The sequence below is a fragment of the Cherax quadricarinatus genome, chromosome 60, assembly GCF_038502225.1.
Source record: "Cherax quadricarinatus isolate ZL_2023a chromosome 60, ASM3850222v1, whole genome shotgun sequence".
NCBI classification, from domain to species: Eukaryota; Metazoa; Arthropoda; class Malacostraca; order Decapoda; family Parastacidae; genus Cherax; species Cherax quadricarinatus.
Genome location: NC_091351.1, coordinates 1872481 through 1885000, shown reverse-complemented (window position 1 = coordinate 1885000; position 12520 = coordinate 1872481). Strand labels below are relative to the sequence as shown.

General features: G+C 34.8%; 1 protein-coding gene across 11 annotated transcripts in view; it reads left to right on the top strand.

Annotated features, from left to right (window-relative positions):
* Cbs (Cystathionine beta-synthase) overlaps positions 1-11062 on the top strand; it is a 98562-nt gene extending 87500 nt beyond the window's left edge. For all 11 annotated transcript variants that reach the window (XM_070097873.1, XM_070097881.1, XM_070097879.1 and 8 more), the window contains exon 12: positions 9205-11062. In XM_070097873.1, the coding sequence (XP_069953974.1) occupies positions 9205-9317 (113 nt within the window). In that variant the 3' untranslated portion in view covers positions 9318-11062. The remainder of the gene's footprint in view (positions 1-9204) is intronic.
* Positions 11063-12520: the final 1458 nt, after the last annotated feature.

Here is a 12520-nt window from a genome sequence, read left to right as displayed (position 1 = left end):
AAATTGTGTACAGTATTGAAGTGTTTGTAGTATTTTCTGTTTTTTTAGTCTATTACAGTTCTGATTAGGTTCTTATTGTAGAGGTACTATATCTAGTTCATATAATTATATGATATCTGTCAAATTTTTAAGGAGTGGATCCTCAGCACTGGTAAGCTAGAAGTTGCTTAACCTTTGCCCCATAATGGGAACAAAGCTGCTTTGAACAAGACATCATGATGGCAAAGACCCTCCATCAGGAGACATTTTCCTTAACAAAGCAGATACCAATATCCGATTTTTAGTAAAAATTAAATTTTAGTTGTTTAGAATATTTTCAAAAGGATGTTAGTAGTTATTAATGTGTTGATTAAATATTTTGGAATAATTTTGGAGTGTAAATCTTCCTCCAGTTTTTTAACACTAGCCATCCCCCACCAAAGTAGGGTGACTCAAAAATAAAAGGAAATACCATCACCATCATTTATTCAATAGCTGTTTTATAGGAAGTGTGCAGACATTAACAATTCAGATGACCCTGTGAACAGCAACATTCCAACTCCTCGTCCAGAGTGAAGGAGGAGTTGCAATATTCTAAGAACCAAAGAGTGTGCAGTCTCCAAAAAAATACATTTAGTGGAATTTATAAAATTTAGTATTTTTTAATATTTAAATTTATTGAATTTTGAACATTCACTTACAGTAGAATACAATAATACATCACAATAGTAGTTAGCAAGAACATTTATCCATAGCATGAACAGTAGATACATTTTGAGGAATTACACATTTCTTGGGCCAAGCAATGGGTTATAAGAGGTATTTTTATTACCGGTGAAGAGCATGAACTTTTACCTGGAGTATACCTGGAGAAGGTTTCAGGGGTCAATGCCCCCGTGGCCCAGTCTGTGACCAGGCCTCACGGTGGATCAGGGCCTGATCAACCAGGCTGTTACTGCTGGCTGCACATAGACTAATGTCCAAACCACAGCCAGGTTGGTCAGGTACTGACTTTAGGTGCCTGTCCAATGCATGCATTAAATAAATTTGCTTTGCATATAATTTTCTTATTAGTTCTCTATTAAGTGATAATTTTTTTCACTGCTTTGCTATGCATAAATGTTTTGGCAATATATTTATATGTGTGGCATATTTTCTATTGCAGTTTTGTTGAATATACGGTTGCATAATTTTTTCCTCTATGTACAGTACAGTAATTCATTAGGTAACATTAGCAGTGTTGTTTACAAATTTTATTTTGCATTTTCATTTAAAAATACCATTGCTTAGAGTGCTGGAAAACCACCACTATAGTCAGTCATCTTGTCTGAATTTGTTATGGAAAAAATAATTCTTTTCATATTACAGTATTTTAACCCGTAAACAGTCCAAGCAGATCTACGTTCACATGTGTAGTGCTACAAAAGTAGATCTACGTTTTTTTTACATATTTTCAAATATAACAAAAAAAAAGTAGATCAAAGATTTTTTTAAACATTTGAAAATGTAAAAAAAACAAAAAGATCTACTTTTTTTACATACTTTCAAATGTTGAAAAAACGTATATATACGTTTGGACCGTTTACAGGTTAATAAACAAGCCAAATCCTCACCACCCTGAATTATTATTATTATTATAATCAAGGGGGAAGCGCTAAACCCGGAGGATTACACAGCGCCTGGGGGGGGGATGTGGAAGACATTCAGGCTTAATTCGGGGAACTGGAGCACAGATCCAATTCCCTAAATCAAGAGCCCCTCACCAACATCAAGGAACCTTCCTTGAGGGGCTCACCACCCTGAAACGAAAGCTATTTATTACTTCAATACGAAGTGCATGTATATCACATAATCTATTGGATTGTTTTAAATAAGGCAGCTGTGGTCTTCCAATAACTTATCCTCTATTTTGTAAAGGTAATGCCTGTGAAAAGGAGAAACCACTCAAACAGAAAATTGATACACAGTTAAAAGAAAGGTGTGTATATTTCATCCACAATCAGAGACTTGTCTTCATCTGCTGAACATCTTTGACTGAGGTTATTATATACAGATCTTTTAAGTGTGTTCCAGCTTTCTGTCAGAGTGCCTTGTCACATTTCATTGGTCACTGTTTATAACACTTAGATCACAGTATAGTAATGTCTTGTTTTTTAGGCATACAATAAAGGAACCCTAGATTTTTTATTTCTCTGGGCAGTTTTAATGATTATTACTCCTCATATTTGTAAGCTAGGTATGGTAGTGATCATGACTTATGAAACTGTAATAACACAATTGCAAGCAAACCACAGAACAAGTGGGGTTTGAACCCCATGGCAAGTGAGTCCTAAAATTCATCACTGTGGGGTTCAAACCCCATTCGTTCCAGTTACCTTAGACAAAGAACATAATTTTTTGAACATGAAACAATAAGCCTTTAGCTTGTCTTATCTGCCTCCTTGCTCTAATGGATAAAATATAATGTCTATGAAATTTAAATAATGCTTTCTTTGCAAGGATGTACAGTACCATAAGCAGAGCATAGGAATTAATATCTAGGTGAGTACAAATAGGAAGTGCATCTGTCGGGCACTCAGCAAATGGAGGATCAAGCCTCCACCACATCTTGCACTGAATAACCCAATTTTTTTTTTCTCAACAAGTTGGCAGTCTCCCACCGAGGCAGGGTGACCCAAAAAAGAAAGAAAATCCCCAAAAAGAAAATACTTTCATCATCATTCAACACTTTCACCTCACTCACACATAATCACTGTTTTTGCAGAGGTGCCCAGAATACAACAGTTTAGAAGTATATACGTATAAAAATACACAATATATCCCTCCAAACTGCCAATATCCCAAACCCCTCCTTTAGAGTGCAGGCATTGTACTTCCCATTTCAAGTACTCAAGTCTGGTTATATAAAATAACTGGTTTCCCTGAATCCCTTCACTAAATATTATCCTGCTCACACTCCAACAGATCGTCAGGTCCCAAATACCATTCGTCTCCATTCACTCGTATCGAACACGCTCGTGCACGCCTGCTGGAAGTCCAAGCCCCTCGCCCACAAAGCCTCCCTTACCCCTTCCAACCTTGTCGAGGACGACCCCTACCCCGCCTTCCTTCTCCTACAGATTTAAATGCTCTCCATGTCATTCTACTTTGATCCATTCTCTCTAAATTACCAAACCATCTCAACAACCCCTCTTCAGCCCTCTGACTAATACTTTTATTAACTCCACAACTTCTCCTAATTTCCACACTCCGAATTTTCTGCATAATATTTACACCACACATTGCCCTTAGACAGGACATATCCACTGCTTTAGTAGTTAGCAGTAACTTTGTATTTTATACATACAGTGGAACCTTGGTTTTTGTTTTTAATTGGTTCCAGAGAGTCTGACGAAAACCAAATTTGACAAAAACTAAAGCAATATTTCCCAAGTGAAATAATGTAAATCCAATTAATCTGTTCTAAACACCTAAAAGTATTAACAAAAAATACATTTTTTAGAGAATAAATATAGTTTTACATACAATGATATGATGAATTTACGTAAATAATACTTTGGCATATTTAAGTATGTCAGAGTTTTATCTTTCTTGCCTAAGTAAATGTTATCCTCCGAAAAACCACAAAGTATATGTTGCTGGTGTTGCAGGTTAATTTATCTTCTATCACCAGGGAATTTGCATGATTTGCAACAACTGTTTACATTCACTCCTGTTTACCCTCACTTAATATCGCTTGAATACTGACAGTCCTTAGTATTTCTCTTTGCTTTGAGAGAGAATTAACCTCCTGAATATTCTGAAGAGTAAATTAGTTTGTATGGCAGCCACTGCCTGCCATCAGTGTTTCTATGGAAATAAATATATTGAAAAAATCTAGGCACCTAAAGTAAAAAAATTTGGTCTTGGAGTAACCATCCCACAAAAAGAGAAAATAATTTTCTATTGAATTTTTTTTTATATATACACTTTTATGCACAGAATAGAGAAATTATTAATATACACTATTTTTATAATAACTGCCCCTTTAAAAATTAAGAACTATATTATTTTTTCTCCCTTCTTACTCCACCTGGCACAGGCAGGGGACACCCTGGTAAGATTTCTACTTTGCAAGATTCTTGCATCATATTGCTTTTTCCTCTATTTGTATTTAATTGTCCTCCAAATGTATTACAAAATGCAATTGTTCTTAATGTTTTCAGTGATTTATCTTTGTTTTTTTTTTTTTTAAATATACAGCACTGGTTAATTTGAAGTGAATTTTGTTTATGTAATAACATCAATCAGAAATTATTCCAGTGTTATACTATACTGTCACTACCTACAAGATATTTAACTTAAAATGCCATTTTTTTTTTCAATCTATATGTAACAGTGGTACCTCGGGATACGAACAGCTCAAAACTCGAACAATTATGTAAGTGTATTTATGTAAGTGCTTTTGTAAGTGTATTTTTGGGAGTCTGAAATGGATTAATCTAATTTACATTATTCCTTATGGGAACAAATTTGTTCGGTATCGGCACTCGAACAGCCTTCTGGAACAAAATAAATTCGTATCCCAAGGTACCACTGTATATTTTCTTGAGTGATTTTGGAAGATTCTGCATGTGCTTCTCTGTCCTAACAGATATTTAGCTTTTGTTTCGTTACACTGTTCTGTGCATTTCCTCACCAAAGATGATGAATTTAATGAAGTCCTGGTTTACTACTTGCTTACTTCCTCATTCTTCATATTATTACCCAATTTACAAAAAATTATGCCTAAAGTATAAATATAGACAACTAGGAAAGCAAGAAAATGCAAGACAAATTGGGATGGGCTAAGGTTTTTGTAAGAGTGTATATAAATTAAGCCAGATGTGTTTTGGTCACTATGTTATCCAAAAGAGGTGCCATCCATGTCCCATAACCTCAGCCTCCTTTACCTCTATGCATGCAAGAGGCTTGGTAGCTGTACCTCAGTTGCCTCATGGGGCCTTGAAGATTTAAATCAACCCCGATTCCCAAGAGGTCCAAGGGCTGGAGATCAACACTCAGAATACCCAAGACCTTCAGGTCAACGCTTTCAAGAGGCCCAACATCTGTAACTTAACATCCACAAAAGGCCCAGTAACTAACTGTAGATCACCATCATTAAAAGGCACAAGCTGTATATCAACACCATTAATAGTTACAACTGTAGATCAATATCCTCTATAGGCAGAGGGGCTGTTGATCAGCACCCATAAGATGGCCAGGAGCTGAAAGTCAACCCAATTAAATACTGTCAAAATATGTGACTAATCAGACAAAACTTGGTCTGTCATATGACGTCAGTAGACTTTTAGACTTGCCATAATTTCACAACTACAACTGTGTCACAGAAACTAATACACTGACAAAACTCATGGCAGTGTGTCTACTGTGCAAATTGTGCTAGAGCATAGCATTTTATAAAATTATGCTTAAAAATTTAAATAAGCTAAAGTTTCCAAATTTTTGTCAGGTGTAAGATAAAAAATATTATATCTTAAAATGTTAAAAGGAAATGCATAAAAATTAATGGTGTGTAGAATTACAGCAACTTCATATAACCATTATAATTTCTCAGCTTGATATCACTTTTTTAGGGTTCCAGAAAACTAAGAATGGTACCCCCATCCCCAATTTTTAAATACATTTGCTACCTACAAAGCCCAATAAAAATTCAAACCTCTGCATACTAAGGCACTTTTTGCATACACACCTAAATGTTGCCCACCTTTGTACAAGCAGTGTATCATGCTACTATAAAGAATCTTTAATCTTTACGTAAGATACACCAGTATTGAAAGTTTCAAGTCAGTATGAAGAAGCATTCTCAAGTTGTTGCACAGAACCCAGTTCAAAGCCAGTCCAAACATTCATCTTAGTACAATATGCTAGTGTTGTGATTTTTGAAGCTGACGAGAAGAGGTATTCTCAGGTTATCACAAAGAAACCAGCATCCCAATTTGTTTGATAAAATTGGCACTTATACAGATCAATAACAATACCAATAACAATAACAATAACAATAACAATAACTCCAGTGTTGAAATTTTGAAGCTGATCAGAAGAAGCATTCTCCAATTATCCCACTGAAACCAATAATCTCCACTTATTTAATAGTTAAATATTAAAAAATTGGCAGATTTGTACCTTCACATCCTGAACCAAGTACCGAATCTTCCTTTGGGTAAGAAGTGTCAGTGTTTAAAATTCGAAGCCTTTGAGAAGAGGCATTCTCAAGTTTCTGCACAGAAAATAAAATAGCACATAGTTTCTAAATAAAATTGACAAATTGTCACCTACACAGTCCATTAATACTGAACTTTCTTCAGGTAGGTTTTTTTTTTTTATCTGCATTGAAAGTTTAAAGCTAATCAGAGAAGGCATTCTCAAGTTATTGCATGAAATCTTGGAGGAAGGAAAAAATCTAAACCCCTCTCAGAGGATACCTAATAATAAAACGTTACTGATAATGCTTCAGCTAATCAGCCTTTCAAAGAATTCAATATCTATGACTCGGGAAATCGTAATGACATGATTGCAAACAAACTGTACCACAGCGGGGATAGAACTCGTGGGTTCTATCCCCGCCTGTGGTATGATTTAATTCAACATCCAGATATAAGCTAGCCCTTACAAGGCTTTGATTATAATAAATCGCTTTGTAGGCTTATAATATTCAGTACAGTAATATAATGGGTTTCAGAAAGTGTTGAGCATCATGGTAGTTTAGAAAGTTAGTCTTATTTGGAGGAATTTATGCTTGTGATGCACCTATCTACACCTTTTTCCTTCAGCAAAGACAGTTGAGGCAGGCATTAAACCAACCAAGGTTACGGTGGCCCATGGCCTTGTAGCAAAGGCTCTTGCTTCACACAGTGATTGTCTGGGTTTGATTCCCAGCAAGGGTAGAAACATTGGGCATGTTTCCTTACACTAGTTGTCTATATTCACCTATCAGTAATAATGGGTACCTGGGTGTTAGTCGACTGGTGTGGGTCGCATCCTGGGACAATACTGACCTACTTTGCTCGAAATGCTCTGCATACCAAGGGGTTTTCTATGTAGTACAGCCTCTCCTCACTTAACGATGGAGTTCTGTTCCTAAGACCACGTTGGTAAATGAATTCGTCGCTAAGTGAGGAGCATACTATAATGGTAGTGGGTTTGTGTCAATCATCTTTGATATTGTTTTAATGTCACCTTTGCACCATTTATAACATTTTTGGTATACATGTATATTTAAATGTTTATACAGTAGTGTACTGTATATTGTAATACAGAGAATAGAGGAAATCAGCTCTAATATACGTTATTTAGGTATGCATACTGGTCAGAGAGCCCGTCGTAAGTTTGAGTTGTCAGTAATCGAGTACATCGGTAAGTGAGGAGAGGCTGTAGTATGTCATTGATGTCAGCTAGGCCTGTACATGTACTTGTAAAAATAAAGATAATATTATTAAGGTTCATGCAATATTTTTTTAGATTTTTATTTGTCCTCTTCAAGGGATGTTCCTTGCCATGGTGATGAGACATTTTATCTAATGAATTGTACCTTTTAGTCGTCTTCTTCAGGCCAAACCTAAATGCTCCCCACTTCTCCCTTCCCTACCCCTATTTTTACCATCCAACCTCCTTTCCCCATCCCTCCCCTCTCCTCTCCTCTCTTTCCTGGGTTCAGTCTCTGGGGATCTCACCTCAGAAATTATAGCTCCTGGGTCGAGGAAAGAGAAATGTTGTACATCCCATTCTGTTGAGGCCCTTGGTGGTGGTAGTGGCCTTTGCTCCCCACCTCCATTAACCCCTACTCTCACACATCCCTGTTTGTAGTGCTGTATGACCCATACAGGTTTAACATTTTTTCGTTATTAATAATTAGAATGTAATGAAAGCCTGTGTTTTTCTTGTGAAATGGGTAGCTCAAATGCAATATAGTACTGTATTGACATTTATAATTAGGTAACATTTGGTGAGTATACTCTGAAAGCAGGGCATACTCGCATTTGTGTATCAGATATTTAACAAAAAAGAGTAATATGTATAACATCAATCATTTTCTTTAATAATGTGCAAGGAATGGACTTTAGTATCTAGACTTGCCTTGTTTCTTACAGTGTTTATATTTTAAATGCAGAAATTTAAATTTAAGTTTTATATGCTGATAGTTATTCATACTTTTTATACTTTATTTTAAGCAATTATTATTTGTAGGCTTTTGTTATACTCTAGCATAGAACTTTTTGTGTGTTTCTTAATAGTTCATATTCTTGCAGCAGTAAGCTTGAAGCAATTATAACAGATTTATTTAAATTCATTATACATACATGGTATATAGTACACTAAGTTGAAAACCCAGAGTATGCACAGCATTTAAGGCAGAAATAGACTAAGACTACTTAATACTAAAAGACTTCTTACTTGTGGAGTTAATGCTTTTGGGTTTAAGTACAAGATATTGACAGGAAGTTTAAAATAACAAGATTATTCACTAAATATTAAAAATTATAATTGACAAATTGGAAGAAGTTAAATGGTTGTTTATGTAATTAAAATAAATGATCGGTTTCAAATCAGAGAGTGTTCAGTAAGCCATGCGTGTCATAAGAGGCGACTAAAATGCCAGGAGCAAGTGGCTAGTAACCCCTTCTCCTGTATATATTACTAAATGTAAAAGGAGAAACTTTCGTTTTTTCTTTTGGGCCACCCCGCCTCGGTGGGATACGGCCGGTGTGTTGAAAGAAAGAAAGAAGAACAGCATACAAACGATTGGACTATTTTAGCACAGGGTTTGTTTTTAGATATTTTGCAATTTTTCATTTTGTCTAGTAAATTAAATTATTTCACATTTATGACCCATTAAATTTGCATAGAATTTCTGTAGATGTTCAGTCACACACCAGGGATATTAAAGAGGTTTTTGTTTCTAATGTGATGCCTATTTTTTTTTTTTTTTTTTTTTTTTTTTTAAAGGAAATGTCTTGGATAAGCATCAGCATTACAGTGTGGTGTCTATATTTTAGTATATGGTATATAACAGATTTACAATATCTGTAATATATTGATATTAAGACTACTGAATATATACAGTGCCTGTTTATACTGCACAAGAACAGGTACTAGGGCAATAATTTGTTTTTGTTCTACAGTGTATAGTATATTCATTAAGAATGCAGTTTATTATTTAATGATTCACTTCTGTTACGGTTGCAGATGTGGAAGGTTCTGTCATAGAGAAGGAAGTGTGCATTGGCATTGTGACCCAGATTGACCTCCTGACACACATCACCAAGCACCAAAAAGAGCAAAAGGAGACTCTTGAGTAATACCAGTAGTTGTATGTAGATCGAGGGAGTGGCAAATTGAGATTATGAAGAGGATTGCACTTGGAACTGTCAATACACCGAAAATTCAAATGACATTTTTTACGATAATTTGGTGGTATTTTTGGTAGACTCGAGGATAGTGGAAAAAAATATTTTTAATGTGTGTGTGTGTATGACTTATGACAACAAACTTTGAATTATTAATAATTTTTTAAGCTTTTTGGGGTAATTTCATTATATAAATTATATTTAATTTATCATAATACAACTGATACAAATGTTTTAATATCTTTTTGATAATAAGGCTAACCAGAGCTTACAGCATCAAAAACATTCTGCAGTAACTTATGCTGATCTGATTATCTTTCAAACAAAAACATATTGGCAAAAAAATGTTCTGTACTGGAATTACTATATACAGCAATATAAGTGTAATGCAGCAAATATCGAGGATTATTGTAATTAATGCAAACAAATATGAAGGAGTGCCATATTTATCACAAAACATTCTTAAGCACAATTCCTATCCATATATTTTTATTGCTGTATTGTCCAAACTTTCCCATTACATGACCAATTTGGGTAATTTTTACATTCCATTTATTACACTGACAATCAGATAGACGAGTGAAATGTTCAATGTTTTCTTAAACTGATAATTATTAATATATGCAAACATGACAGTGACACTTAACAATTATTTGTTTCTTTTATACTGTGATATTAAAAGAATTTAATTCAGCTCCATAGATTTTTATGTATTGGTCATTAAAGAGGTTTGGATGAAAGGGACTAACTGTGGTTTATTAGTGTTAATAAATTAGTCAGTACTGAAAATCATGAATAATGTTCTTATAATTATTGATAGTAGTATTGTTTATAAGAAAATATCAACAATGATAAATTTTATTTCTCAACACTTAATATATGTTGGCTTTCTCAGTAATTCAACTATCACTTCTTTTATTTACACCTATGTATAGTACATGTTTTATCCTGAAGTCTATGAGAAACAATGTAACACCAGTGTGTACAATAGTTATATTTTTTAAATAGATAATTGAAGAGACTGTCATGCACTTCTAAAAGTAGATGTGAAGAACTTAAAACATTATTACAATCAAAGCCAAGTGCTATATTCACAAGGGTTATATGGCACTTTAAACACATTAAAGCATGAATAATCATCTTAGGGTTGTAATACTTAAGAGATTTTTATGCTCATTTTTATAAATATATACAATATAATGCTGAAGATAACTTATTTTTTTAATTTGATGTCCTCACTGAAATTTGTTTGATTTTCTATAAATAGCTTATTATATGCATACCTTATTTTAACCAAAATGTTGTATCCTATACCCACATTTTATTGGACAGTTATTTTTCCTTAAATATTACTCAATAAAATATTGTACCTAATTTCATCAAAGCTCATATTTACTAGTGATATGTAAATAACAAGATTACAGTACGTGTACTAGGAGATTTGTTATGGAAATATTTGATCACTTGGAGCTTTATCAATCCATAATAAATGCCTTGGTGTTGTACTTGTCTTGTTTATGTACTTGTTAGTAATTGAGACCATCTTCAACTTTTTTTTTTTTTTTTCAACAAGTCGGCCATCTCCCACCGAGGATATATAAAATATTTAACATATCCATTTTGTTTACCATATATTACTATTTTTGTAATTCATTATTTGAAATAATAGATGGGAATTATAATGATTGTTAAAATAATTTGTGTTTATTTAAACCTTAATTTTACATCTTGTTAGAGTACTAACATACATGTGGTTGCATGGGATGAGTCCTAACTCATGGCTTTGCCACTTGCCAGATGTACTCCCACCTAGCCTTGGCCCTATCATATATGCTCTTAAAACTTATGTATGGAACCTGCCTCCACCATTTTAAGGCCATTCCACTATGTTGTCATGTCTTCCCTAGCTTTTCTGTCCAGTGTCATTAGATTAAATTCCATCAGCCTCTCCTCGTAGCTCATACCCCATAATAATAATAATAATTATTTCTACAAGTACATGTACATGTGTGTAAAGGTAGAAAATTGAAAGTGAACATAGAAAAGAGTAAGGTGATGAGGGTATCAAATGATTTAGATAAAGAAAAATTGGATATCAAATTGGGGAGGAGGAGTATGGAAGAAGTGAATGTTTTCAGATACTTGGGAGTTGACGTGTCGGCGGATGGATTTATGAATGATGAGGTTAATCATAGAATTGATGAGGGAAAAAAGGTGAGTGGTGCGTTGAGGTATATGTGGAGTCAAAAAACGTTATCTATGGAGGCAAAGAAGGGAATGTATGAAAGTATAGTAGTACCAACACTCTTATATGGGTGTGAAGCTTGGGTGGTAAATGCAGCAGCGAGGAGACGGTTGGAGGCAATGGAGATGTCCTGTTTAAGGGCAATGTGTGGTGTAAATATTATGCAGAAAATTCGGAGTGTGGAAATTAGGAAAAGGTGTGGAGTTAATAAAAGTATTAGTCAGAGGGCAGAAGAGGGGTTGTTGAGGTGGTTTGGTCATTTAGAGAGAATGGATCAAAGTAGAATGACATGGAAAGCATATAAATCTATAGGGGAAGGAAGGCGGGGTAGGGGTCGTCCTCGAAAGGGTTGGAGAGAGGGGGTAAAGGAGGTTTTGTGGGCAAGGGGCTTGGACTTCCAGCAAGTGTGCGTGAGCGTGTTAGATAGGAGTGAATGGAGACGAATGGTACTTGGGACGTGACGATCTGTTGGAGTGTGAGCAGGGTAATATTTAGTGAAAGGATTCAGGGAAATCGGTTATTTTCATATAGTCGGACTTGAGTCCTGGAAATGGGAAATACAGTGCCTGCACTTTAAAGGAGGGGTTTGGGATATTGGCAGTTTGGAGGGATATGTTGTGTATCTTTATATGTGTATGCTTCTAAACTTGTATTCTGAGCACCTCTGCAAAAACAGTGATAATGTGTGAGTGTGGTGAAAGTGTTGAATGATGATGAAAGTATTTTCTTTTTGGGGATTTTCTCTTTTTTGGGCCACCCTGCCTTGGTGGGAGACGGCCAACTTGTTGAAAAAAAAAAAAAACGTACAAGGTATACAGGCCTAGCTGACATCAATGACATACTACTATATAGAAAGCCCCTTGTTATGCAGAGCATTTTGGGCAAATTAAGTCAATTTTGTCCCAGGATG